The following is a 27570-nucleotide window of genomic DNA, read 5'->3' on the forward strand; positions in this document are numbered from 1 at the left end:
GCACAGGAAGCAGGACACAGCAGAGTGCTCAAGGGACCTGTGCTGCAGGCAGCAGTGACTGTGCCACAGAACAGCACGTCACTTCCCCATCCTGTGACAGGATGGGACATGCTGACCTGCGTTTCTGCCTGACCCACTGCAGTGTGAAGCCTCAATGCCAATTTCTGGGCAGCTGGTCCATCCAAGAGCATGCTCTGTCTATCCAGGTTGGCCACAACCCCTAAGAATTTCAGGCACTGTTCTGGAACGTCATAGAAGGTGCTCCACACCAGCAAGGTATGCAGGGCCTCAAGCTGCACCAGGGGAAGTTTAGGCTCGAGGTGAGGAGAAAGTTCTTCACCAAGAGAGTAATTGGTCATTGGAATGGGCTGCCCAGGGAGGTGGTGGAGTCACTGCCCCTGGAGGTGGTCAAGAGGGGACTGGACGTGGCACTTGGTGCCATGGTCTAGTCATGAGGTCTGTGGTGATAGGTTGGACTCAATGATCTTTGGGGTCTCTTCCAACCTTAATGATACTGTGATACTGTGGCTGAGGAAGCCCAGCTTTTTGGAAAGCAGAGTCCCACCGCTACAAATTGAGGCAGTACAGATGCACTGCATTGGCCACATCCCAAAACACCCCACGGGGCTTGGTGCCACTGCTCCCAACTGCCATTTCCTTTCTGTGACCCTGGTGTCATGCTTACCAGCTGTGAGCAGCACGTCGCCAGAGCACTGGTGCTCTACTAGGGCTGCCTGGCAGAGTCAGGCATGAACCCATCTCCTCTGCCTGGAGCCCAACCTGGAGCAACCACCACTAGACACAGCTGGTGAAGGCACCAGCACCAAACCCAGATCCTCCAAGCTCCCAAACAGCAGCGCTGAGACAACACACAGAGGCAGGGGCATCATTTCCTGGGGTTTTCTTTTACTTTGTTTCTTTCCCGCCCCCCCCCCTTAATTTTTATTTCTTCCTTCCCCTCCCTTTGCCACGACACACTTTGTATTAAATACCTTAAATATATTAATTCTTAAAAAGTATTAATAAAAAGCTACTGAAAAGCCACAGCTGGCAGAGCGGCCAAGGGCCAGCGACCCACTGCAAAACGTGGGGAGGTTTTAAACAAACAAAGAGAAAACAAATGAGAACAACAACAACCACCAAAGAAAAAAGACTTTTTGGGGGGGTTTTTGTTTTGCATATGCACAGCTGGCTGGAGCACCCCTGGACTCTGGCATTATTGCAAACATGGAAAGGGAAGTAGTAGAAAAAATATATTCCATTGTACCAACCTGCGTGGGGCAAAGGAGTTAAGAGCAAAAATGAGAAGGCTTTAAACATTTTTGGTATGTCAGATGTTCCCTCCCACACCCACCACCCAATCACACTCAGTCTTTAAGCAAGTTTTCTGGCTTGGGGTAGCCAAAAAGTACAAAATCTGCTTCGTAAAGCTTATAGAGCTGCTGCCTCCAAGCCAGCGGGATTTTGGCAAACCAGTTATCTTCCCAGCTGCTGGCAGTCCTGTTCCGGTAGCTGGGGGGGAAGTGAAGCAGTCTGTCCACTTTGAGGAGCTGCAGTAAATAAGCAGCATCCTCATCCAGCGTCTCCAGCTTCCCGATGAAATCGTAGTCTATCTGGCACGGGTGGCACAGGCGGTAAATCTGCCTCCAGTGCTCATTGAAGGGGACCATCTTCTCTGTCCTGGGATCCAGCAAGTACTGGATGAAGTCAGAAAAGGAGACTCTGAGGCCCGTCTCGAAGGCCTCCCTCACAGAGGTGGGAAGGTTGGTGCGGTTGGAGTAGAGTTTCAGCATGGGGATGGCAAAGCGCTGGTAGAACTCCTCGTTCTCCAGCTCAAACTTGCTGCGGAAGGCGGAGATGAGGCGGACGAAAGGGTCCCGCACGAACAGGAACTTGGTGTACTTCTTCAGCTTGATCTTCATGAGGTGCCGTGAGAACTTCCCGTAGCGGCGCCAGAATTTGTTGAAGGTCAGGTGGGTGCTGGTGTTGTGGACGTGCTCTCGGGGGATATCCAGAGGGTTCCGGTAGGGGACCCCCTGGTCCAGCAGGCTCTCGCTTAGCACAATCATCACCCGCTTCCAGTTGGTGCAGGCCACCTTGGGGACGTAGCAGTAGATGATGCCGTGGCGGTCGTCCACGATCAGGTGGTTGAGCTCATAGTTCGGGATGTCGTCAAAGGAGCGCTCCTTGGTGGGGAAGGCCAGGCTGGAATTGGCACAAAACTCTCGCAACGTTCTCTGCCTCTCGACCTGCAGCTTCTCTTGGTCCAAGCTGTTCTTGTCGTTGTGCACCGACCAGTCGTAGCCTCGCACGTTCTCCTCCAGATTGCTCACCACAGGCTTGCTGGAGCCCTGGACGAGTAGCTGCTCTGGCTTTCGAGGAACAGAGCTATTCTGCTTCAGGCTCGAACTGAGCAGCTTTGCCAAAAACTCATCCACATCTGGCAGGGTTTCCCAGCCTTCACCTGCCGTGATACCAGGGATGGCTCCTGAGGAATGAGGCCTGGAGAAGGACGTATGCAGGTAGAAGTGAGCTGTCCCTACGTTGTCCCAGTACACAATGATCAGGAGGATCATGAAGACGGAGACCAGCACCACAGAGAGACGGAGGAGCCGTGCTTTGGTCATCCTGACACCTACTGCGACAGCTGGCTTGCACCTGCATTCACCTCCGGCTTGCAGAGTGAGGCTTGGGAGTCAGCATGGTGCTGCAGACCAGGAGCCTGGAAAGGTATCAGGAGAAAAAGAAGTTAGTTGAGCCATTAATTGCTCTGCTTTGGAGAGAATGGATTTGGCACAATCAAGACTCATTGTGGCACACAGGGAGAGCTCTATGAGTCTCAGGCATCCACGGAGAAGAGCTGGACGGCCAAAAGAAAGCATAATGTGTTGTAATGTTACCAGTTTCCACAGCAATTATGGGGTTTCTATCAATCTCAAGCTTCTAGAGTCATGTGACTTCAAGAGAAACTCTGCTTTCCTGGGGAAAACAAACAAACATTTCAGGCCTAGAGTTTAAAAGGGGAAGTTTGAGAGTATTATAAAGTATAAATATCTAAAGCATGCAGAGCCAGCTACCTTTCAGCCCTCACTGTAAACATATCTAACATACCACAGGAAGAGAGGGATCTCAATCCATGGGTTTTGCTTGTGGTATCACATTGTGGTGTCATCTGCCCATGAAGATGCTCTGCACCACTGTGCTGAAAATGAGGATCTTAGTGCAGTTAGAAATCCATAGCTGAAGATGCTGTTGCTTCAGCGGCTAAAGCAAGCCCCTGTTGAGAGAACACCACTGACCTGAACACATCATCTCATCTACCCTGTGTGAAGGTACCCGGCAGATGTCACCTCCGTGACCTTCCCTGGTAGCTACTTCATTTTGTCAAGAACAGAGATGATACAGTTCCCCCAGAAAAACAACCCACCAACAAAAGAGGACATGGCCACATTAAAAGCCACACTCAATAAAACTCTGAAGGAATGATTACTTGTAAATCAATGACTTCTGAGACTTAAGGGTGCTCTGGTAAATACCTGTTCCTATCTGTAACCTTCTCCCAGTAGTTTTTATTTCTATCACATTCATCCCTATCAATTCTTGACCACCAAGGACAGGTCAGAAATCACTGCTAAAAGGGTAGCTCAGCAGATCTTTGCTGGAAGGTGCTGCAGGTTTGGATTTTTTACTTCTATCAGTCCCATCCTTTCACTGCTACCTGCTTCCCTGCTGACTCCCAACCCTTTTCCATTAGGAAAGCTCCTCAAGGCTGATCCATCTTCCCACCCTGCTGCATGTTTTCTGGTCCAAGGCTCCACACAGAGGCAAACAGGCAAACCAGCCTTGCTCTCTCCTCAAGTGGTGAGGGAGCCAGTGCCTACAGCCATGGAAGAACAATGTGTAAAGTGAGGAGCATCTATCTAACATTTTGGGAGAGAAACCAAGGTTTGCTTCCCTACAGTTTCTCTCTGCAAGGATTAACATCAAAAAACAAGCAAAAAGTAGTCACTCTAATCTTCTGCTCCCCTCCTAGCACAGTCCAGCCCCTGATTACAAACACAGAAGAGTACCTACAGATAGCAAACAAAAGCTGCCCTTTCTGCGAGCATCCCCATCCTTCTGCTTCAGAACAAACCCTACCAACACCAGCTCTGAAAACAAAACCACTTCAAGGTGAGCTGCCCTGAAAAGCTTTTCACAACCAAGACTGGGTCTCTCTTCCTGCAGAAACATGGAGGTTGCTCCCCAGCCAGTTCATACACCACCTTTAAATGGCACCAAGCCCACCCTGAACAGGGATGTGAAGAACATGGAAGTCCAGATATGCAGAAGTGCTGAGCTCTGTTATTTCCAGAGGGGAAATGTGCTCAGTGCCTTTGAAGCTCACAGCAGCCCTGCATTGAAGGACTTGTCTAAAGAGCCACCTGTGTGGCTATGCTTATGCCTCAGGGATATCAAGTTTTAACAGTCAAAGTCCTGATTTCAAAGACAAGACCAAAAGCATTAGACCAGGACTTAGTAACAACCAGGAACAACAGCAGATACAGTTACACATCAAAGTATTAGCTCAGCTTGTCCCAGAAGACATAGAACGCAGAACCCAAGGTTTAGGGTTTTTCTACCCTGGTGTATTTAGTTAGACTCTGGAGGTAGGGAGAGCCAGAAATTCAGTGTAGCTGTAGCCTAACACGTGGCTTTGCACTGCAACACCAAACACTGCATTTTCTGGAGCCAGGCTCCTACTCTACACACAAAGAAGACTCAGCAGAACTGCAGGCATAACACTTTGCACTCTACGGAGCAAGAAGCAGGCATTACTCAGCAGTAATTCTCTACATTTAGCTAGTCAAGACTGAGGATGGAGCAGATCTGAGAAGAAACATGCAGAGAGATAAGCCTGGAGTTAAAGAGGAGGAAAATTACATATGTGCGTCAGCACTTCAGGCCAAGCATCTCAGTCCAACAGCAGAAGATAATGGAGTGACACTGCCAAGCCCACTGCTTGGCACACTTCTGGGCTTGCATTTTGCCTGAGTCTGTTCTTGCTCTCGAGCTGGTTTAGCTGCTCAGAGCAGGGACTGCTTCCTATTCTGGATGAATAGGATGCCCACTGTGCACTCAATCCCCAGCACACCGGGTATCCAACGCTGTTTGAGACCTTCAGACAGGCTGGAACGCAGCAAGCCTGCAGAGCTGCATGGAGCATCCCTTTGTGCCATCGCCACAACCAGCAGCTTCAGGCAGCACAGCAAGCATCCCACTAGCATTTCTGCAAAGCCATCCCACCCGGCTGTGGACAGATCACCCTTCTCTCAGCAGCTCCAAGAGAAGCAAGAAAGACACTGTGTGTGGCACGTGCATCCCTCAGGCAAATGGAAGGAGGCTTCTTGGTCACAGCCACCACCACAATGTAGCTTTACCAAGTGCCCCCCAAGGGCTCAGGCCTGCTTTCCAGGACACAGCACGCAGGCCTGCCAGAGTGCGCATTTTTTCCAAGACACGAAGCAGCAAGAAGCACAGAATCGAAATGACTCCACTTCTATTAACTCCTTCAGTGTCAGAGAGGAACCCTGGCAAGGAGCAGCACCACAGCTCAATTCCCCCTCACAAGACAAACCCTGCAGAAAACAGAGTTAGGCTAATGACTACGATACATCTTCTTCCTGAGCGCTTCATGAAAGCTGCCAGACGGAAGGCACAAATTAGAGGTCTCTGTGCACATCAGAGGAATGCACCTCCATCCTCCCCTTGCCAGAATCTAAAGGAAAAGCCTCCAGGAGCAGCCAAGAATTTACATTCAAGTTTAACCCAAAGTCACCAGCCAACAAGAACATGCACCAGGGTGCACACAAAGCTGCTTCTGTGACATGATGCTGGCAAACTGGGAAAGGGACCAAGTGCTATAATCATCACACAGAGTCCCCTGAGCAGCCATCCCGTGATCATCTCCAACCTGAACCTGGCCTGGCTATGAACAAAGGACTCTTCTTCCCATCCCAGGCCTGAGAAAGACATTGAGGTCCAAGGTCACTGGTCCCATCCTCTCCTATCACAAGATGCCATGTCAAACAATCACCTCTTGAATTCTCATTTAAAACCAGAAAAAGGGGGGGGGGGGGGGGGGGGGAAATGTGTCCCCAGCACTCTGATTGCAAAAGCTATTGCAGATGCAACTCTTCAGGGATTTGGAAACCTTATTTGTGCTTCACAACCCTACTGTAACTGTTTGTTCTCAGGGCAAATAGCAGATTAAGTAATTCCTGTCTCTTTCTTCCTCTCCTCTCAGCTTTGTATTCTCTCGCAGCTTCTCTTTACAAAAGAAAGTAACTCCAGCTCACTTACAGGAGCAGAAGGGCCTACAGAAAATAAAGGAGCTGACATATGGCTATGTACTGGAGATATAGGGCAATAACCCTTCTCCATCTACAGTAATGGTTTAGACAGGACTGTGCCTCCAAAGGCTTGGGTGTAGATACCACCTCTTCTTGCTCTGTATTTCCCCAGGCTTGTCCCTCTCCCACTGCTTCTAACTCTTTGCAAGGGAAGAACAAGGCACAGGTCAGGCACTAGCACCAGCTCACCTCCAACACCCACCTGTTCTAATGTGAGTAGATACAGGATTTTAGGCAGCTTGCCTGGGTTTTGCCTGCTTCTGGTGACGGAAAGAGGTGGAATGAGAACTTTTAAAAACCCACAGAGAAAAAAAACAATTAAAATTGACATTTTTTTCTCTTGGGGCAGAGTTCCATTGAGCCACAACTGCTCAGCTCACACAGCCTTCTTTGCCCACATATCGTGGTACACACCTGCCACCAGTCTGCCAGTTACGCTTTGGGAATAAGCAGGCTCCAGAGAAGTGGGACCAGTTTAACCTCCTGCAGGTGCAGGGGAACAAGTTCCCATTAGCCAAAGCAGCTGGACACTGTACCAATAACCAGAAATAAATTTCATGTGCTTGGCCATCACTCCAGAAACTGCTTCTACACACCTTTCCAAAACTCTAGCACGCTTTGCAGGGCGGACAAGTTTTAACCCATGTAATGACATCAAGGATTACAGTAGAATAAATACACACTGTAAGCAAAACACAGGGCCTGCACTGCATGTTTAACCCCAACTTACCATATAGACATGAGAGACCAGCAAAACAACATCCCAACCTACCTAGCTACCCTAGCACCTTCCCTCCCATCCCTGCCACAAAGCCTGGTTTGTACAAGCTTGGCAGCACCAGCTGCCTTTTTTCATACCTGTACTTGGAAGTTTTCTCAATAACCACATTTCCAACATTCCCAAAAGGAAACTCCCCAAACCTGCCCTGTTTGTTCATTACCTTTGTTGTGAACTGCAAGCACACCTATGGCTCCTGGCCTTGCAAACACAGGAAGGGTCTCAGCAAACCCCCAAGAACGTTTGATGTGTGCAACGTAGGGGCCAGAAATCCACCCCTGAAACCCACACCCCCTGCGCCTGCCTTACCAACACCCGGGCTATCGTTTTCTGCCGTGCATAGCTCAGCTCTGCGCTGAAGTTTTGTGCATGAAGTCTCTGCGAAGCAGGGTTAAAAGCCGTGCTCTGCCATTGATAGCAACGCTCCACAACGAAGGCTGCTCCTGGGTTTGCCTCTGTGGCTGCCTGAACCGCAGCCGCTCCTGAGTCCAGCAGCAACACAACGAATTGTTACCGAACCTCGGGCCCTACACCGGCGGCAGAAGGGATAAAACCAGCGGTCCACGGTCTGGAGAAAACGAACTGCCTCGCAGAGCCACCCGCCACCCCTCAGACCTCAACGGCTCCCCTGCCACCACCGGGGCATGAGGACGGGCAGCGCTGCCCAGCACAGCGCTCCCCAGCACAGCGCTCGACGCCCGGTCCCGACGGGGCTGTGCCCGCGGCACCAGCCAGCGCTGAGCGCTTACCTAGCTTCAAGGGACAACGGAGGGAAGCCCGGAGAGGACACCGTGCCCAGGGTTGCAGTTCATAACCGGAGCTCGCCTGGCCCCGGCCCCGCCACAGGGCGGCACCCCTCGCCGGCACCGCCTCACCCGCCGCCGCCCAACCCGTCCCCTCGGGCGCCGACCCCCCGACCCTGCCCTCTCCGCGGGCTGCCCCCGCCGCAACGCGGGCGGCCCGGCGCTCACCTCTCGCCCGGGCAGCGCAGCCTTCCTTGCCTCCTGCCTCTGCTACCCAGCCCCGTCCCGCCGCTAGCCGGGCTCGCCGCTGCTGCCTCTCGCGAGACGCCGGGCCCGGGAGCCCCCCGCGGCGCCGTAGCGCAGGCGCTGCTCCGCCTGCCGGCGGGAGGTCCCGGCCCTTCCCTGCCCGCGGCCTGCCGGCTGCTACCCGCAGCGAGCCGCCGGTATGGCCCTGGTACCGAAGGCAGCGGGGCTTGAGCGGTGTCGGTGCGGGCCGGCCTGGAGTGCCCGGACCCTTCCCGGAGCCGAGGCGGGACTGGGAGCGCTATAGGAAAGCAGCGGTGAAATCGCTGAGGAGCGTCTCCTCAAAGCCTTCCGAAAGTGCGGCTGCGGTGCCAGCTCCCCCTTCGAGCAAACACACAAGGAAAGTTCAACCTAAAACATCTATAAATGCGTGGCAGGTTGGGTGGAGGACTCACGCCCCAGCCCTGCGGGGGTATGTAATGTCTCTGCAGACTGGGGGCTGCAGGGGTGAGGAATCTTCTTTCTGCCTCGGGCAGAACGAGGAGGAGCCAGCGATGGATGTGGTGGCAGCAGTCCTCGTCCCCAGACGGACACAGCATCCCAAGACCTGACATCGTTGCTTGCTGGAGCTCACAGTTGGATGTAGCCACCTTCAAGCTGTTTTGTGGAAGAAACCCCAGCTTTTTGCGTTCTAGACCAGTAGTCTTTAGTAGAGGTAACCGGATACGAGGCAAGAAAACGCAGCTTGAAAAGTCCAGAACAGACTATACTCCCTTTGCTACCCTTACTGTTTGTGATCAAAAAGAATCGCAGAATGGTTTGGGCTAGAAGGGACATTAAAGATCATCTAGTTCCAACCCTCCCTGCTGTGTAGGACATCCACAACTTCTCTAGGCAAACCGTTCCAGCACCTTACCAGCCTCAAGTCAAATCATCACTAACTCAGCACTGACAATGAGCGTGGTCCCACTCTGTGCAGGACCTGGGGTGCTGCATCATTTCCATCAGTTCCCAAAGCTACAAATGCTGATTTACAGATTCCACTTCCACAATTCCAATCCCCAACTATTACATTTAGTAACACACCTAAACCTCAGGTTTTACAGACAGGGAAATTCATAGCAGTTGTGGCAAAGTCTCTATTGCACAACCTTCCCCCTTTGGAGGCACGGCCTCAAACCGAGGCGGTCAGCTCGAATGTCCTACTCCTCGTATGAAATAGCTCTGAAGGCTGCAACTTCTCATGGTGATTCAGGCCAAAGGTATTTCGTGGAGTTGTATATGCTGGGAAAAAAATCCATTTCCCCCTCACTTTTGGTGTTTCAGTGTTTGCAGGTCACGTGGGGGCTTGTAAATACAGGCTTGGCTCAAGGCTTGCTGGCACTGGTTTGGTTTACATGCAGTCTGTGCTTATTTTATCTGTTGGTGGGGTGTTGGGTATTTTTTTAATCTTTGTTTTGTTTATCTGAACAAATGTCCCTGACCTTCTACTTCACCATCACACCTCTTCCCTCTTCTTTTTCTCTTATAAGGGAAATCAGCTGCTTGCCACACCATCTTGAGCACTTGGATTGCATCCTCACTTCAGAGGGTCAGAGCACTTTGTAAATACAAGTGTTCCAAGCTCCTTCCTCATCCCTGGAGTAAACTGTCCCTCATCTTCCTCACAGATAGCACAGCAAAAGACATGAAGGAATAGGGAGCATGTGCAGAGTCAGACAGCAAGCAAGAAAGAGCATGTAGAAGTCTTTGCAAGCTGTGAAAGAGGTTCTTCATCTATCTGAAAAATGCATGGACCTACCTGAGATTGTCACCTTGGATCCTTCAGCAGACCGAGGAGGGAAGCTGCTCCTGTTTGGGGCACGGAGTCACTTATTCAGTGCACTGACCAGAAGCACTTTAATTGCAGCAGATTTTAAAATCAGGAAAAATACCTTTTATTTTCCAAAGCCCCTTATAAAAAAGGCTGCTGGCTGCAGACATTTGTTCCAAAAAGAAAAACACATTCCTGCAGTTTGCATCCAGGTTAGCTCCTAGCAGGGTCTTCACCTACCAGCATGCTGCTTCTCCTAGCTGCTCTACAGACAGAAAAGAGCTTAGAGCAATCTCTGGCTGCTCTCACAGCCAAACATCTGCTTACCCAAACAGCATTCCAAGCATGTGTTACACCTCCCAGCTTCACAGCAACACACAGGGACAGCAGGGAAGAATGGGGAAACTATTTCTCAGACATTTGCATTTGGTTTTAATAGTCAGGAGGCCTTTTGGATGCATGGGTGGCAGCCACACTTTTGCCCCCGGGAAACAGTGCTGCTTGGGCTCCATGCTGACATCTTCTGGGAGGTGAGCACTGCTTGGGAAATGAGGTTTTCCTCTTGGTCTCTCTTAACACCCTACTCATCTCAAGCTGAAGCTAACAGCTAGAGTGCACAGGCTAGAGTGCAAAGGCTTGTGGCAAGGATGTGGAAAAAGTGATCAACAACATACAAGGTCCCTCTCTCCCTGCTACCCCTTCCCTCTGCTTTTGAGCATCACAATACAGAAGCAGTCCATCAGTCTGAAAATTACAATCCCTTGGGACTACACAAAGTTTTGCTCCCCTCAAGACTTGTGTTGAGGCTTCAGCTGGTTCCCCAGGTGAGCAACCAGCTGCTGCTTCTGCCGACTGCTGGCACCATCTGCAGGCCCTGCAAGTGAGGGAAGATGAAGCACTCAGTCGAGTTTCTCATGGTTTGATTTGAGTCTTGTTGCCAGTCTAAGTGGGGAACAGTGAGGTTGCCATGGGCTGTGAAGGGACAACTTTGGCAAAGTCCCTGGGGTCTGCATCACTGTCTATGGAAAATCCCAAGGTGACCCTGTCAGTGGAAGTGGTATGGCTAAATCAGGTTAAACTTGGTACTTCACATATGGATTAGATTCAAGATTATGAACACCTCTGAAAGTGTTACTTTTCTTAAGAGGATTCTTTTTAGCTAAGAAGAAGATGGAGTGTAACTCCTTTTGGAGCATTGCCCATGTCATCTATGGGGTGGGGTTTGGGTTTTGTTTTTGTTTTTTAAGAAGAAGGCTTAAAACTTGGCTGTAACCCTCCTGCCCATGTGACTGCTTTCCCAACGGGACCATTTGTGTTGCGTTTACAGCTCTTCAGGTTCAGATTGCAACAGAGCAAGTGCTGAGGGACACAGTAGTGCCTCCTGAGCCAGCCAAGCTGATACTTCACATACTCACTCTTGACTTGCTTCTGTAGGAGCCGTCCTTTGAGGTGCTGTCCATTGCTCTGCTGGCTGGTGCTTGCAGGAGCCTTTTCTTTTGGCAGCCCCTCTTGTGGGGTCCCCTCTATACCAAAGGCAGGGAGAACGTCATTGTAAACAGTGCAAGCAGAGCATGGTTTGAAAACACTTGGCAATGCATGAGTCATAGCTAGCCAAAGTAAATTACAGTGTTCTAAATCAGAAGTTACCATTTTCTTAATAGAAATAAAAGTAAGAAAAACTACTTAGCATCAGTGAGCAGAACAGAGAAGGATTCTGGCTACATTTCAACAGAATTTGGGTATCCAGTTCCCCTAACCTTGCCCTGGCCTTCTGCACAAGGAGCACAACTGAAGCTGACAGATGGTCAGTGCAGCCTGTCATGTCTTGGTCTCTCTGCTGAGGCTTGCTCTGGTTGTGAAACTCTCTGAATGACTACACAGGGATCAGCAACTTCTGTTGCAGATGAACCCAGCTGAACATTGATTCTTCCTCCTAGATTACAGAGGTGTAGCTGAGGCAGCGTTCTGCAAAGGATACACCTTCTTACTCACCAAAAGCTATTTAGAACACATAAATAAGTGGGAAAAGATCCAGTTAGTAATAGTGCTGCTCATCAGCCCTTTGCTCTGGCTTATTTCTCACATGACAATCCATCTTTTCCATCAGGGCTGATGCAGGGTGTCACCAACACTCTTTGGCCCCTACCTGAATGGTGGCCAGTAGGAACCTTAACCTTTGTGGCACTGGATATGTTACTTGCAGCTTTTGACTGATGGGAGAGTCTAGCTTGGTGCAGATGGTTCTCACAAGCTTTGTCAGGACTGGGGCTTGAGGGAGTCAAAAGCTTATCTTTTGAGATCTGAAAGACACAGAGCTAACCTCAGTGGTGATGTCTCTCAACTCTGAGGTTAACACATTGCACCAAGATCCCCTTCCCACCCAGCTGGTTTTGCTTGCTGGTTAGGCAGGAGCTCAAAGGCATTGCAGAAGAATTTGACTTATTTTCCCTCATGCAGTGTGTACTGTGTTTCTCTACTGTATTTGGAAGCCACCCTAGCTCCACTGGGTCTATGCCTTCTACTCAACCCACCCCCATTAGAAAGAGACACAAAAGACCCTACTTGGTGGAAATTTCATTCAAGAGAGAGCTTTTCTTTCTGTTTGTCCTCTCAATCAACTGGTCTCTCTGTTCTTCAGCACTCCTCTGGTGGATGAGCACAGCTGGCTTCCAGCTGTGGGCTCCAACAGACTCGCAATGTGTTCACTGTCTCCCAAGCTTTCAACCCAAGGCTAGTACCCCAGGAGTGGTTTTATTGCCTGCCAAGGTTTACATTCCTCACATACAATAGATTTAGCTGCCATACCTGTTTTTCCCATCACAAGAGGAAGGTGGTGTCCAAGACACATATGGCTTGAGTTCAGTGCCTGCCATACTCACCTGCTGAACTGGGCTCTTTGGCAAACCAGGGAAAGTTGGGCTGAGATGAGTGTCCTGAGAGGCCTCCTTCCTGCAGGGTGAGGTTTTGGATGATCCGCAGCTGCCACTGTGAAAAGAATATTCCAAGAAGTTAACAGATGAAAGTGCAGGCCCTTTATCAACAGGGAGAGATGAAACATGTCTAGATGAGAGTTCTCAAGCTGTGGGGAAAGCCAGAAGCCTGATAAACGTGGTAGTAAAGAACACAGCAAGGAAGGACTTTAGGATTCACAAAGGAGGGAGATTTTGTGCCCTGATCCTCACAGACTTTGCTGGTTTATTAGATTTAAACATTTGGCAGTCAAAAGAAACAAATCCAAACGTTTCCCACAGCTCTTTCTGCAGAGAAGGTTCCCACTGAAACACAAAGCTACTTTGCAAGAGCAGTATACCAGGAAACTCTTTTCTAACAGATTCCTGTTTCCAGATGTTCTTCCAGTTTGATGTCTCCCAGCTTAGGGGACTTGGCTGGGAGCTGCCACATCCCTAAATCCTAGAGAGTAAATGTAATAATGAGAAGGGCTCACATCACCTGTCTGGCTTGATGGTGGATATGTCAAACTTCACCCCCCAGGGAAGATCTTTCATGTTCCCACGTAGACCCTTTCTGATCTCATCTTTATTAGGATCCAGATGCTGATTCACATTCAGAGAAGGGCTGTTGTGGGGCTGCAGGAAGAGGGAAGAATGAGATGCTCAGCAGATTTTTTTTTCTCACTGTGAAGCCCCTTCTCTAGCCCTGGCTCCCAGGCTGTGGTGACAAAAACACTCTTGATACCTCTTGTGCTTTCCCCCCAGCCACCTACTATTTGCTCCCCTCCTGTGGAAGGGCGCCCAGAGTAGTTTAATATCTCATATAGCAACATGACTAGCATTAAGTTTATTATTTAAGGTGAAATCCAACTCCTTGTCCTGTTCATTCTAGGCAATCATAATAAACAGGAGACACTGCTGCTTGGACTCCCTGCTGAAGGCTGGCAATTTCCTGGCAGCCTCTTACTGTCTCAAACCACACACAAGTTTTCCAAAGACAAAGGGGCCAGCAGTCTCTTTCCCTTCTTGCAGGGAAGACCCGAGGACCTCAATAACAACTAAACTATGAGTAAGCTTAGCCATAGCTTAGTTGAGAGGATGGTCATCTTCAGCAGTCACTTGGGGAGCTGCACAGTTAGCCATCTAACCTTTGCTTTTCTGTTTGCCACCAAGCCAGTTCTCTCTCTCTCTCAAATCTAACACAACAGTTACTGGGAGGATGAATGCAGTGCCTCACACACAGCCCTGCCTGGGTCTGTTTCTGTCTCTAAAAGCCTCATGAATTCTCCAAGCCAAGTGAAAGGAGCTCCAGAATGACAACATCTTTATAAAACACCAGGACCCAGTCAGGCTTTGGGGGTGTGAATCCGTGGCCATGACACAAGATCCTGGGACAGTGTGGATTCTCTGGCACAAAGGTCTGGTCTGCCTTACCCTGAGCATGCTGGACATCATTGAATGCAGCAGGAGCAGGCGGTTCAGCATCCCCTCCTCCAGCTCAGAGAGGTGCAGGTCATGTAACCGCTCCAGGGTCTCTGGAACAGGAATGTTCTGGGCTAGTGCAGACATGGGGAGGAAGAGTTAAAGATCACTCCTAGAACAGCACCTGAGGACTGTGGAGTCCTGGCATCCAAAACCAGGCATTGTTCTCCCAGTTGCCAGCAGAAAACAAAGCTCAGTGATAATGACAAAGCAGGAGCAAAGGTGCTGCTTTACCTTTTAACAGCTTCTGCTGCTGCCAAATAATTTCTTCACAGAGCAGCATATGCTGCTGCAGTTGCTGGATCACCAAATCCTTCTGGCATAATAGATTCTCCTTGCACAGTGTATTTGTCTGCAGCTCTGTGTTGCCAAGCTCAAGCTCATGGGCTCTGCAGAGGAGCCTTAGCACCTCCTGCTGATCCTCACTGGTGATTTGTCTAGGGAAAAACTCCTCCATCTGGGAAGCTTTTTCCTTGGCATTTGCTAACTGCTGCTCCAGCTCCGTCTGAAAACGATACGTAGGGGGTTGTCAAGGCAGTTTGGCTACTTGGGATAACAAAGGCATCTGAGCAATTCTCTGCTGTGTCCTTCACGCTGAGATTCAAGTAACATCTACAAAAAGTATTTTGCTTGTTCAATTAGTAGCCACCACAGAGCCAGGATGCAAACATCAGTGTTCCCATGCTGCTTCCTTCAGCAGCCCAAAGTATTGAGGAGCCCAAGTGCACTCCAGCTGCCACACTGCTTTTGCAGCACCAGCCCCAAACTACAAGAACCTCTTCCAGTTATGCTGTTGCTGACCAGGCAGAGGTCAGACTTGTGACCATAGGAACACCTTCACCTCCTTACCCTCAGGGCCATCATCTTGCGCTGTTCTGCCAGCAGCAGGTTGATCTCTTCTCTTGCTACTCTAATTTCATGAGGTTCAGGTGAATCTGTATCCACTTCCCTGCCTTCTTCCTCTTTGTTTTCATCTTTCTCCTCCTTTGCTGGCTTGCTTGCACCTTGAGCCTTCTCTCGTTCCCAGCTGCCAGCAAAAAAAACAGCAAAGAAAGGAACTTCTGGGATGTGGTGACCTAACTGTAATGATACAGGCATTGCTCTTCAGTGGATCTGTCCAACTTCTATGACAGCAGCAGAACTAGTTAGTGCAGGCTGCTCTAGAGCTGGGCAAACCAGAAGAGCACAATTAGCTTCCTCTCATTTGGTAGTCTCTAAGACAGGCCTACCATGTAAGCTTCCCATGACAAGGAGAAGAGTCCTTTTCCACACCTCTTCACAAATTGTTGCTTATTCACATGTATTTTGGGAATATTTTTAGTGTCCTATCTACCTTAAATCCCTGGGTACCTTTAGCAGACCACCACCCTCCCACATAGGTTTTTAATCGCCACATAGGTAAACCTCAAACCTACACTCGATGTCATCCTCTCGTCGGTGCGAGGACACCATGGGATATTGGCTTTCCTCATGGTGAGTTTGAAGGTCACACACATTGTGCTCAGAGCTAAGGAGCTACTCACTCTGTGACCGTCAGGAGGTGTCTGCAGGTATCAATGTGCAGCTCAATGGTGGTGTTCTCCAGCTCCATCAGGCTGTGGTGCATCTCCATTTGCTCCCTGAAAGCCCCCATCAGCTGTGCCTTCAAGGTGTTCACCACTTGGCCATTGTGTGCCTCAGAGCCTGGGTGCCTCTCTGCTGCAGGAGAAGACATTTCTGATTTGATGTCAGGCCAGGTAAACTTCTGCCAAGTCCTCACAAAACTACTCTGGGATTAAGCCACTCGGTCCATGTGTTCCAAGGCATTCGTTGCTAGGACTCTGCTTCATTCTGCAGGCTCTTGAAGTTAATCATGTGCTTAATAAATCTGATATCTCTTTATAATTGTATTATTAGCAACAAAGAAGCCTCATTGCTGCTACTTTTGAGAGTATTAAGAGGATACTGCATTGCAGGGACATATCTTTCCCACCTCCACCCACCAAAAGAAAAAGTATTGCCTTTCTGTTCCTGTTTCCTCAAAATGACCTTGGGTGTTGGTAGCAGCAACCTATTATACCTCACGCCTTGTCTGTCAGAGAACTTGGCTAGTTTTATTTCAATCCTTGCCTGGCAAAAGGAACTCTCCCTAAGGCAGAGCAATCTGTGTTCTTAAAGCTTTGCCCTGCCCCTTCCCTATTTTACATTTTTTCAGTGCAGTGCAGTGAACCATACAACAGAGCTCCGTGTCCTGACGCAGCCTCAGAGCCCTACAGACTCAGTCCCTTCTCTAAGAGTCAGGTCTTGCCCCAGCAAATGCCACCACAGCTCTTTTCAGAGGCAGGTTTGTGAAATCTAACATTCCCTTCTAACACCCCAGAACAGTTCTTGCTGCTGGCTCTACCTTGCAGATCCCCAAGGCTGGAGCTGACTGCACCCTTCTCCTTCTCCTGATCTTTGACCCTCGCCTTCAGGCGCTCGATCTCGCTGCGGAGGTCTGTGATGATGTTGCTGTACTTGTTGATGTGGTAGGAGACATTCTGCAGGTTACATTTTACCTGGTGAGCCAGAACACAGGAGCACTGTTTGCAGTGTGGAACAAAAGCTATGGCTATGCTTGCAGCTGGAGGGGCACTCAGTCCTGTGATGGTGAAGAATTTTCCCTCAGGAGTGGGGGAACTGCAAAGTAGTGGGAAATCCCCAAAAGATAACAGGGAAAAGCCAGAGACACTGTATCCACAGAGAAACACAGAGATCCACAAAGAGTGAACTCTACTGTAAACCATTGTTCATCTTCCTTCACCCCACAAGCTTCTCCATTTTATTCCTTCTTTCTGCAGCTCCTCAATTCCTCTTCAAGACGAAGCATCTCCAATGGGACATGCCCTGTATATTGCTCTCCCGATAGTCAGCTTCTGACCATCATACCTCATGTTCTGCACTCAGGTCCATACCAGGCACATCATCATCTGCCTTTCCATGATTCTACTCCCTTGTTTTCACCCTCATATTCCTCCTTTTATCCATGACTCACACAATTTGCTTTCCACTCTTCCATTCATCTGCTTCTCTTCTGTCACTCATACTGAGCCCCTGCGTGTGCTGCCCCCTCCCTGGAGTCTGTTTTCCCTTCATCCACTGCATCTTTTATTTCTGGTTTGCAAGCTTTTTGTCTCTTCCTCCCACCTCCTTGGGAGCTGCTTGCTCATTTACCTGTGTCTTGATGTTTTTTGCTCGATAGGCATAGATCAAGGTCATTCGAGATTCTTCAAAGGAGGTGCTGGCTGGGCTGATATGTGCAATCATAACAGTCCTGCTGTTGCCTCCTAAGGAGTCCTAGAGGGATGCAAGGTTGATGTGGTTAGTATGGACACAACAGGGGCTTGCTGCTCAGTGGTAACCTCCATGGCTGGGTACCCCTGTGATTCATTGACATTCTGGTGGAAAATCCCAATTAGAAGGGAAGGAAGTGCTGGTAAGAGACCTTTCATTAGGTCCTCTCTCCATCAGCAACAAAATCAATAAGTAATTAACTTTTATATAAAAGAAGAATTTTTGCAGGAAAATTGCAATCTCCAAAGTGTGCTGGCAGCTTCTCAGCTCTGCTCACAGCTGAAGGCTGCCACCTTCTCCATCTTTTCTCCTCTCCACTGTCCTCTAGGAAACATTTATGAGGTAGCAGCAGTGGTGGCTGAGCACCAAGGCTTGAGGTGAGATTCGTAAATGAGATTATAAAGTACCCATAAAATAATCAGTGTAGCAAAGAGCATGTCTGAGAGCCTTCTGATTTCCTCAGGGACAGACACATGATGACAGCACAGTCACTCAGTCTTTCTTCCTTCTGCCCCAACAACATCCAGATTTATTGGCCAATTTCAGCCAAATCATCCGGAAGGGATGAAACATTCAAAGGCAGTAAGTTAATTGAAAGGTGCAGTGTGAGCTTAGAGACATATGACCCAAATCAGGAGAATCTTCTTAGTTGGAAGAGATCTTTAAGACCATCAAGTCCAACTGTTAACCCAGCACTGCCAGGTCACCGCTAAACCATGTCCCTTAGCACCATATCCAGCTGGTTTATAACCTTATCGAGGGATGGGGACTACACCACTGCCCTGGAGAGCCTGTTCCTGAGCTTAATCACTCTTACAGAGAAGAAATTGTTCCTAATGTTCAACCTCCTGTCACAACTTGATGCCATTTCCTCTCACCCTATCACTATTTGCTTGGCAGAGGAGATAACTCCTGCCTCACTACAACCTCCTTTCAGGGAGTTGTATAGAGTGAGATGTCTCCCCCAAGCCTCCTTTTCTCCAGGACTTCCTTAACCCTGTAATAGGTCCTTCCTTAACCCTGTAATAGGTCCTTCCTTAACTGCAGAGATCACAAAACAGCATCTTTGTTGCAGAGACAGCACTGTCTAAATTGAGCCCTGACTGCATCGCAAAGCTCGTGCAAGATCCTGGGGGAGTCTTCTGAGCTGAACAAAGATGATGTGCAACAATATTCAAGGGCCATCTCTCCAGCCCAGTCTGATTTGGGCAGTGATACCAGCAGGAGACTGGGTGGTCCTTGCTGACCCCCAGGGTGCAGTACCTTCAGCAGACGTGTGAGTTTGCTGTCTCGAAAATTGACAAACTGGGTGCGGTTTGCCCCCTTCTCGCTCAAAGCCTTGATGCAGTTGCCCAAAGCCAGCAGGGAGCGGTTGATGTGGGCTCCTTCCTTCATCCTCTTGCCCCGGTTCTGTGTCTGTTGGGAGGGAGGAGGGACAGACAGACAAAGCACAGACTTCAGAATGGTGGCTCTGGGCCTGGGCATGATGTGCAGCATCATCAAGGTCAGGGGTTGAATGTCAAGGCAACGCCTCCTGCGAAGTCAGCCGGGAGGTGCAGGGTTACACCCCACACCGAGACACAGCTCTGACCTCTTGGTTCTTCAAAGGTAGCTACTAATTATCATCTAAAGATTATTTCAGAAATTAAGATGCATAACTACATCACTCCAGAATTCTTGGTCTCAGTAGAAATACTGGGTCTGTAAAAGCTTTCTCCCACAAATCACCTCCCTGAGTTCCAGTGTTTCCTCCTTCCCACGGGAGCCAGCTGCCTTGTTTTCCACCCACCAGCATCCTTCTATTGTATTGGCACCAGTTTTCTCTCTGACAGCCCAGCTGATCCCTGCCTAACAGACCTCAGCTTCTCCTTAGATGTGAAATTTGCTGTTGCTTTCTCAGACCTGAGAAAAGGCTGCAGCCAAAAGCTAGTTTGTATTTTTCCAATAATTCTAGTTGGTCTAATAAAAGATATTATCAATATCATCTAACCCTTACTTTCAGGCTGTCTCAGGTACAAACTGCTGCTCTAATGTAACAGAGAAACACAGAGTGCTGGTTTCTCCAGGGATGAGGACAGGCATGCATCCCCATCCCTGGAAACATTTACCCCCATTGCTGGAGACACTCCAGGTCAGGTTGGATGGAGCTCTGAGCAACCTGACCTAATTGAAGATGTCCTTGCTCACTGCATGGAGGTTGGACTAGCTTTAAAAGTCCCTTCCAGCCTGAGCCAGTCTATGATTCTATAGCCCTCCATGTCAGGCCAGAGAGTCCATTCTGGTCTCCCCAAGGCCTCAGCCATACCTGGGCTGCTCTCTCTGACCCTGCCAAGTCGACCATGAAAAGCTTTCCAGTTCTCACTTCCTCGCCTGTCTCCTTCCTTTGGCTCTTCTGCGTCACCGTCACCTGCAGCAGTGCGTGCGAGCGGGAGGACGTCTGGTTGGCAGCAGTGGGTTCCTGAGTGCGTTGCTTGTTTCCTTTCATCAACAGCTGCATGCTCTAAATGATGCAGAAAAGCAGGCAGAGATGTACAGTTCTGCTTGAGCCATAGCATGGTGTTCCCCACAGGCTGAACCCCTCAGCCAGGGCACAGGCAAACCCTGGTCCTGCTCATGCTAGAGGGCTTTTGTTGTTCATTTGCCCAGACCTTCCCTTTGGCTCGTGGCCTGGGGAGTGTGGGTGTGTTGGGGCTGATTTTCCTGGGAGGCTTCTTTATCTCCTGCCTAAGGCACATTTAGAAGAGCAGATGAGAGTATGACAAGGGGGTTTTAGTTATTCCTTCTCTCTCTCCAAACACTTTGTTGACATGGGTACACAAATCCAATCCCTCTTGTCCTTCCAGGAAAGCAACATGCACCCTGGGGAAGCCAAGCTAGCAGGAGGTTAGCTGGGGAGTTTAGCCTTGTTTCTACTCTTCATATAATTCCAAGATCAGCCCTTTCTGTACAATTCATCACAATAATTCAGTTCCACTCAGGTCCTGCTACAAAAGGTCCTCGCTACTGAGTAAGGCAGAGGCAATAGGAAAGAGTTTCAAAACACTGATCTAGGAGAGCACAAATCCCCTCCCTTTGCCTTCACCATGGACCACAGTACAAGGTACCTCCTGGGCGTTTGTAGTGGAGACTTCTGTAATTCCTGCTATCTGGATGCTACCTCTGGGATCCTCTCTTAGGTCTAAGAACCCTGAGGATGGGTTCAGAAGATCACGAATCACTTCATTGTAGACCTAGGTGTAACAGACAAGGGATTGGTATGAGGCTACCATTGGGTCCTTTGATCTGAAAAGCTGATGCTGCATTTCACTGGACAGTCTCAGATTCCCCCTTTCCTATGACACTCGCTCCACAGGTGCTGGATCCGAGGCAACACAGACACTTCACCTCCAGGTAGGACATGGAGACGCTGTAATCCAGCTCCTCGGTAGCTTCAAGCGCCTTAAAGAGGTCACCGAGAGTGCGGATGTAAATCCCCGGATCACAGGCTGTGCCTAGCATCGTGTAAGTTTTCCCTCCTCCTGTTAAAGACACAAAAAGCAGCAGCAATGCCCAACTGCCACATAAGCAAGTTCCCACCACAACCAAAGCGTGGTTTCCTACCAAATTCTGCCCTCTATCCCCTAGCCTCCTCCGGTTACTCCTGTTGCTTTCCCCACAGTGACACTGTGCCGTCCAAAACGGGTAGGACTTGCAGATGGGAAGACAGACAGGTTAACTGCCCACCTGGCTGTTCAGAGCTAGAGCAGACAGGTATTTTCATACAGTCTATAAGTGCTTTCTACAGCTACCTCTATTCTTCTGAGATCACTTTCCAGTGCTGCACAGATGCCCTCATCTCCTCCTCCTCTTTAATGGGAAGATTATTCTCCACTGAGTTCCACCTCAGTTAAGCAACTCCTCAAACAGGGCAGCTTCTCTGTTTGTTTAGCATTTAAGGGAGATGATGCACACTTTAATGAGACTAGCACTAATGCTTCTCTCTTGTCTTCAAAGTAAGCAATCAATTGGCATTATAGTTCATTTCTGGTTTGTACAGATGTATTTTGTTCATCTGGAGTTACGCAGCTCCAAAGACTGCTTTACCTGTTGGACCATATGCAAAGATGGTTGCATTGTAGCCAGAAATGACTCCTTCTATCAGGCTTTTGGTTGTGGACACATATACTTCCTCCTAATTCAGTCAAAAAAAGCATAGAGTTTTTGGTCAGCCACAACATCTGTCCAAATAATCTAAACCTATTTGCATTCCTTATGATTTTCTTACTATATGTTACAAATTTCCTGGACTTTGGAACATAGAATGCTTTGGTTTTTTCTTTCTGTCTGCTGAAGAAGGGAGTAAATTCTCTCCCTGACCTCCTCCTTTATGGAAAAATGCCACTGGGCCTCCAGAACTGTCTTAGGTAGCACACAAGGGTTCTCTGTTCAATTTCGATGTGAATAAGAACACAGCTTAACTGTATTGCTCGGGAGAAGCAAAGCTGCCATCACATCATAGTGATCACAGAATGGAGGTGCTGATGAAACCCTCACACTCCACCTCCCAGCTGTCTGCAAAACACAGCTTGGTAAGGGCCCTAGAGCTCCCTCCATGAGCCTGTAAAACAAAGGAGGCACAGGGGTGAAGTCTGAGAGCAATAGAGCCAAGCAATGTGACAATGATCTCACCCACCTTGGGAGACAAAGCTCCCAGGAGATGAAGCTCTCTGCTCAGGTGTGTTGCCTGTGGGGAGTCCTGATGAGGGAGGGAGAGAAACTGAACATGGAACATGTCACCTCACTGCTCTGACAAAAGAAAAACCCTCAGAGTCCTCTCACCTTCAGCACTGTTGCCTTTCATCTGAGTGACATGTGGCCTCTGGGATGCGTTCTACTCACCTGCCAGAAACGTTTAGCTAAACAGCAAAACCGATTCTGCTGTTAAGCCTTCGGGTTAGGAAAAGCCCAAAGGGAAGGCTGTTACCTGGGTTGCTGTGTGATCAAAAACCATGTCAAGCACAAATGTTTTTTCTCGGGATCTGTTAGCTCGCAAGATGTCATCTGGATCTTCACTTGGATCCATCAGCACCACCTTCTGTGATGAAGCAAAGTCAGAAGCAAAACCGTTTTGCCTGGGCTTGGTTAGCAGCCTGTTGGGGTTTCTTGCAGCACTGTTACCAGCGTTATCTCCTGGCCAAAGCAGGATTGCACTACAGCTCTGCGTGGAGAACGCAATGCAGAGCCCAGCAAGCTGTGTTTTGTAACTGATGTCACAACGTCTGCCACCTGCAGAACCAGCAGCCGCTGCAACACAGGCTGAGGGTCCCTTGTGCAGTGAAACAGTCGCCGGCGTTAGGTAATAGTGGTGGCTGCAGGGACACCACTCCCAACCAACCCCTGTGCAAGCAGGAGGGGCACAGGACCCCTTACCTCTATTTTCAGCCAAGAAAGAAAACAGTTAAGTTTCTTGGCAGCAAAAGAGCCCAAAGTCATCCTCTAAAGCCTTTCCTGCAGAAGGATGGATAGAAATACCTGCATTGCACAAGGGCAGAAATTTCATTCCATTTCTGGCTTTTATTAAGGGGAAGAAACAAAGCTGGGAGGGGAGTTGCAGCAGATTACAGAACCAGTTCTGTTTCTTTTCAGTCCTTTAAGATCTGTTTTAGTAGGTAATTATCACAGGATACAATTACAGTGGAGAATGCCATTCTTTCTCCTCCACTAAAATGGCTCATAAGGAGATGCTCAAGCCTCAAGGGAAGGGGCAGAGAAACCTGTGCCTCTTGCTCCACAGCAGCTTTCATTCTCTCTCAGGTAAACAGGTCATTAGATAAGGTTAAATGAGCATAGATCAACCCATATTTGACCTACAGAATAACTGCTTTGGTGTGCCAGGCACGGGAGAGAGGCGAGTATCCAGGACAACTCTCCATGGGCTTTCAAGGCTTTGGTTTGGCTTTTTCTTTTGCAGTTCCTGTTGCATTCCAAGTCTCTAAGGAGTACCTCTAATTCTGAGCTACAAGTTTTCATTTACCAGAATGGCTTATTTTTTTAATTATTTTATACTGGTCCAGTTCAGGCCTTTAGCCCTGAGGCAACACAAGAACACTCCCCAAGGGAGCCAGCTGCTGGTTTATCCGTGGCAGAAACATTTGCCTGCAAAAGAGGGGCTGCCACATCATCGTGTGCACAGGCAAGTGTGACAGCCAAGAGCAGAGCCTGCAGAATGAGGTCAGTGTGCTTCCTGTAGAAATTCTGCCTGTCACACTTTCAGGCTCCTTTTACCGACTCCTCCTAACACCCAGGCTTTGCTCACAGTGTATCTATGCATCCAAAGGAGTCCTCCTCCTCCAGCCTGGGGCTCACACCTTATCTAACTAATAGTGTTCTGAAAGCATAAATCTGCTGCTCTTGCACGGAAGCATTAAAACATAACAAGACACTAACAGAGTCAATTTTGAGTTAGGATTAATAAGCAGACAGAAGCTGCTCTAAATGAGTTAGGCTGGGAGTAAAAATAGCAGAGGACATGATGTAAATCCAAATACAGCAAGAAATCTGAGTACTTCAACTGCCCAGTCAATTAATTTGCTTTTGTAATTACAGTTATTTGCATTATTAAGAGAAACTCATAGACAGAAGTTACTCAGACTAATGTAATGCACATTTCCTTCCCAGATTTCCATTAGAGTAAATAGATTTCAGGGCAGAGGATGGAAATCTGAATAAGCCCTGTAAAAATAAAGCTGATATCCTTGTGAAGTTAATGGCTGCTTTAAACAAATAAAAGAAAGGATGTTTCACCAGCAAGGCACTAAACAAAAATTGCCTTTGGGAGATAATCCATGAAGAGAGGAAAGAGAGCTTCATGCTCGTGTTGCTTCTGAGGGCTGCTATCGCTTGGCTGTTGTGTGCAGGCAAGATATATTACAGAATTAGCATGCACCCAGAAAGGGGTCAGAGAGATCAGCTGAAGCATGACAGAAAATAATGGGATCTATGTTGGAAATGAGGGCAAATATGTAAATAGATGCAGCAGTGTAGAAAAGGTGAGTGGGGATCTCTTGCAGTCCCTGCCTCTTAAGCAGAGGAGCGAGAGGTGAAAGGTGCAGAACCGGAGAACAGAAGTGCCATGTGCACGGCAAGCTGCACCCCTCCTGTGTTGCAGCAAGGCTGGGGGCTTTGCAGGGTTCAAAATCAAGTATTTGTATGTGAACCAGAAGGGCTAGAGTCATAGCAGGGGCTCTGCTGCAGCCCAGGCACAAGCCCCCAACTTACCTGCTCACCCAGTCTGTGGGCAACGAGGGCAGCTCCCTCCTCTGCTTCTGCTTCGCTGATGGGCCGGATGCGAAGGGCCACCTGCACACACAGCACACACCTGGGTGAGGCCACCCAGACTTACCTGCCACAGGGCTCAGCTCTGGGCCAGCACCAGTGACACTGACAGCTTCTCACTGCGCCTCTTCTGCTGGTCTAGCCTAAAAACCTTAAGCTTAGGGCCTGGAGAGTTCAAGGGAGTTTATAAAGCGTCAACCAGTTAATTCTCCCATGATTTGCACAATTTTTTCCTCTCTCTTCCCCTGTTTGATGCAGTAAGACTCCAGCTGCTGATTGACAGAGAACACAGCAGAATGAAGTCAGCCATGTCACTGCTGCTGCCAGCAGAAACCTTTGGAGATGTGGGATCATGGTACCAGCAGCCACAGAGCTAGGCACGATTACAGATTCCCCTGGTGTTCCCAAAACACTGATTAAAGTTCTCTGTGACAAAGAAAGGGAATTGCATTTCACTGGGTACCCATTTCTTTAATCCCAGGTAGCAATCATTATGAGCCTGTTCAACCAGAGGAGAGCAAGTTGGCCCTGATCTGTGCAGGTCCCACAGGGTTCCTAGGAAGCTGGAATTCATCGAAGGACTGGAGCTATTGTAAAGCAGCAGTGAACTGCCAGTGCCTTGTGCCACAACTGAATCAGTCAGGAACAGGGCACTCCACCTTGGAACACAGGCCATAATGTGAGTGGAAGATTTAAATCATGCAGGGGGTACTTGTCAGTATCAATAACATCCAAGAGCACAGAAATTTCAGCCTGTTTAATCTGTAGGTGAAGCAACAGAGAAAGTGTGGTGCCATGGCTCAGCTGTGGGATCAAGTGGACCCTGTGAAGATGGGGTCCTGCTCTGGCCCTGACCCACTGCATCTGTGGGTGGGTTGCACAGTCACAGATCCCAAACCCTGTGTGCCCAGTGGAGGGTCTCTGGAGAAGACCACCAATGCAAAACCTCACCTAACAGCTGCCTGTGGTGTCTCAGCTATTAAGAGACTTGAAAAAAATCCATTTTCGCCTTTCCATAGCTGCTTTCCCTTTCATAAAACAGAGCAGCATCCTCTTTGCAGCTCCTGACAGGAGGGATGGTGCTGACAAAACGCTGCATAATGCACAGAAATGATGCCTCATCAGGAGGGTGTGCAATTACTGAAACAGATTTGTTCTACAGCCCCACCAGTCACAAGCAGCTAGTTTCTATAGGAACCAGATTGATTTCCACAACAACAAGTCAAGCTACCTGTCAATTTAATGAAGGTTTTGCACACAGCCAGCTTCCAGGCTCCAGCACTGCAGTAGATATTTTTGAGTAGTTCCAGCAACAGCAAAGGAACATTTCTTCACTGGGAATACTTCTGAGCACAAGGTGAGCTCCTTGGCTTTGGAAAACTTTTAATATTAACAAGAAGAGAGCAATTAGCTTCATCTCCCTAAATGCATCTGAGTGACACTCTTATGAGCATCTCATTCCCATGGGCTGAACTCATCTTTGAAGCATTTGACAATATTAGCTTGCACACTATAATCCCACATCCTGCAGGAGAAGCAGGGCATAGTGCAAGTGGCTTTTAGGCAGCCTTAACCTCTGGAACAGTGCTGTTAATCACTGTGTTTGGCAGCCCTGGCCACTGAGGGTAAGAAAACAAATCCAAATAAGCAGCATGTGGAGACAGGTCACACCAAGTACCAAGGCTTTTTCGTGCATGAGAGAGGAATGCAAGATATTCTAGATATTGTTGACTTTATTTTAAGCAATTCCACTTTGAGCATAGGTTTCTGAGCCTGCCTCAGCACCATGTGAGAGCAGTGCTTCAGTTTCACCGAGATGCACAGGGTTGAAGCTTGGGTAAGCAAAACACCCCTCTTACTCAGAGAGATGCTGGAGCAATGATGCAGACCCTGTAATTCCAATTTCTTTCAGCTGTTTGTTATGAATCTGTCACTCAAATCTCAAAGAGATGGGCACACTGAAAACCACTGTTTAAGGACTAACCAGCACCTACCAGGCTACCCAGCCTCACCTCCCCTACTACACTTTCTCCTCTGAGGAATACTTCTACCCCACTTTTGCTTTAAATCACACAAGAGCTTTGCAAGTGCAAGTCTGGCAGGTTGGTTGGTTTGTTTGTTTTCAGCTGTGCCACAGAGCCCAGGAATACCAGAGGAGAGATGAGAAACAATAGGTATAACCCAGCTGCTCTTCCCAATCTTGTGTCCTCCCCCATAGCAAGTGGACTCACTGTGAGCTGCTGCTCCTTCATGGCCAAGCTGCGAGATGATGCCAGCTCCAGGAGTGGGCAGTTTGTCCAGGGAGGTGCACATCGAGTTGGAGCCCTTCAGAAGGCTGCACTGGTGCAGGAGTCTGAATGTTCAGAGGCAGCAACAGCAGTAGCAACAGCCACCCCAGGGGAGGGAAAGAGAGGCAACGCCTGCACTGTCCCAGGTGGGAGGTGACTGCAGGGGCAGCAAGGAGAGGCAGCAGTGAAATACAGAGCTTCAGGGCAGGAATCGAGGACAAACAAAATCACCAACCTTCAAGCCCAGGTTAGTT

At 48.9% G+C, this 27570-nt stretch overlaps 2 protein-coding genes across 3 annotated transcripts; both read right to left on the reverse strand.

Annotated features, from left to right (window-relative positions):
• Positions 1–926: 926 nt before the first annotated feature.
• Positions 927–8214, reverse strand: CHST12 (carbohydrate sulfotransferase 12). Of its 2 annotated transcripts, none has more exons than XM_068146662.1 (2): positions 8142–8214; positions 927–2722 (listed from the first exon to the last, which is right to left on the reverse strand). In XM_068146662.1, exon 2 carries the CDS (start codon positions 2625–2627, stop codon positions 1368–1370), a length of 1260 nt encoding a protein of 419 aa, XP_068002763.1. In that variant the 5' UTR covers positions 2628–2722; positions 8142–8214; the 3' UTR covers positions 927–1367. The 2 variants fall into 2 exon arrangements, with proteins under 2 accessions (XP_068002763.1, XP_068002764.1); XM_068146663.1 differs by lacking the exon at positions 8142–8214 and adding an exon at positions 7920–8001.
• Positions 8215–10757: 2543 nt separating this feature from the next.
• Positions 10758–27280, reverse strand: KIF19 (kinesin family member 19). The gene is made up of 19 exons (XM_068147366.1): positions 27260–27280; positions 24972–25052; positions 22678–22788; positions 21798–21885; positions 21099–21232; positions 20819–20944; positions 20020–20214; positions 18978–19130; positions 17595–17717; positions 16786–16939; positions 15926–16097; positions 15252–15429; positions 14637–14907; positions 14355–14476; positions 13420–13556; positions 12849–12954; positions 12116–12269; positions 11385–11492; positions 10758–10843 (listed from the first exon to the last, which is right to left on the reverse strand). The coding sequence occupies exons 1-19, from the start codon at positions 27278–27280 to the stop codon at positions 10758–10760; spliced, it is 2520 nt and encodes an 839-aa protein (XP_068003467.1).
• Between the last annotated feature and the right edge of the window lie 290 nt (positions 27281–27570).

The sequence above is a fragment of the Melanerpes formicivorus genome, unplaced genomic scaffold (genome assembly GCF_026170545.1).
Source record: "Melanerpes formicivorus ecotype bairdi unplaced genomic scaffold, bMelFor1.0.p_v2 SCAF_14, whole genome shotgun sequence".
Lineage (NCBI taxonomy): Eukaryota > Metazoa > Chordata > Aves > Piciformes > Picidae > Melanerpes > Melanerpes formicivorus.

Coding starts and splice junctions, on each gene's coding strand:
- CHST12 (XM_068146662.1), bottom strand. CDS start 2,627: ATGACCAAAGCACGGCTCCTCCGTCTCTCTGTGGTGCTGGTCTCCGTC.
- KIF19 (XM_068147366.1), bottom strand. CDS start 27,280: ATGAAGGAGCAGCAGCTCACA. Junction 25,053..27,259: donor TGAAGGAGCAGCAGCTCACA/GTGAGTCCACTT, acceptor CTGTGTGTGCAG/GTGGCCCTTCGCATCCGGCC. Junction 20,215..20,818: donor CCACTACAAACGCCCAGGAG/GTACCTTGTACT, acceptor TGCATCATTTAG/AGCATGCAGCTGTTGATGAA.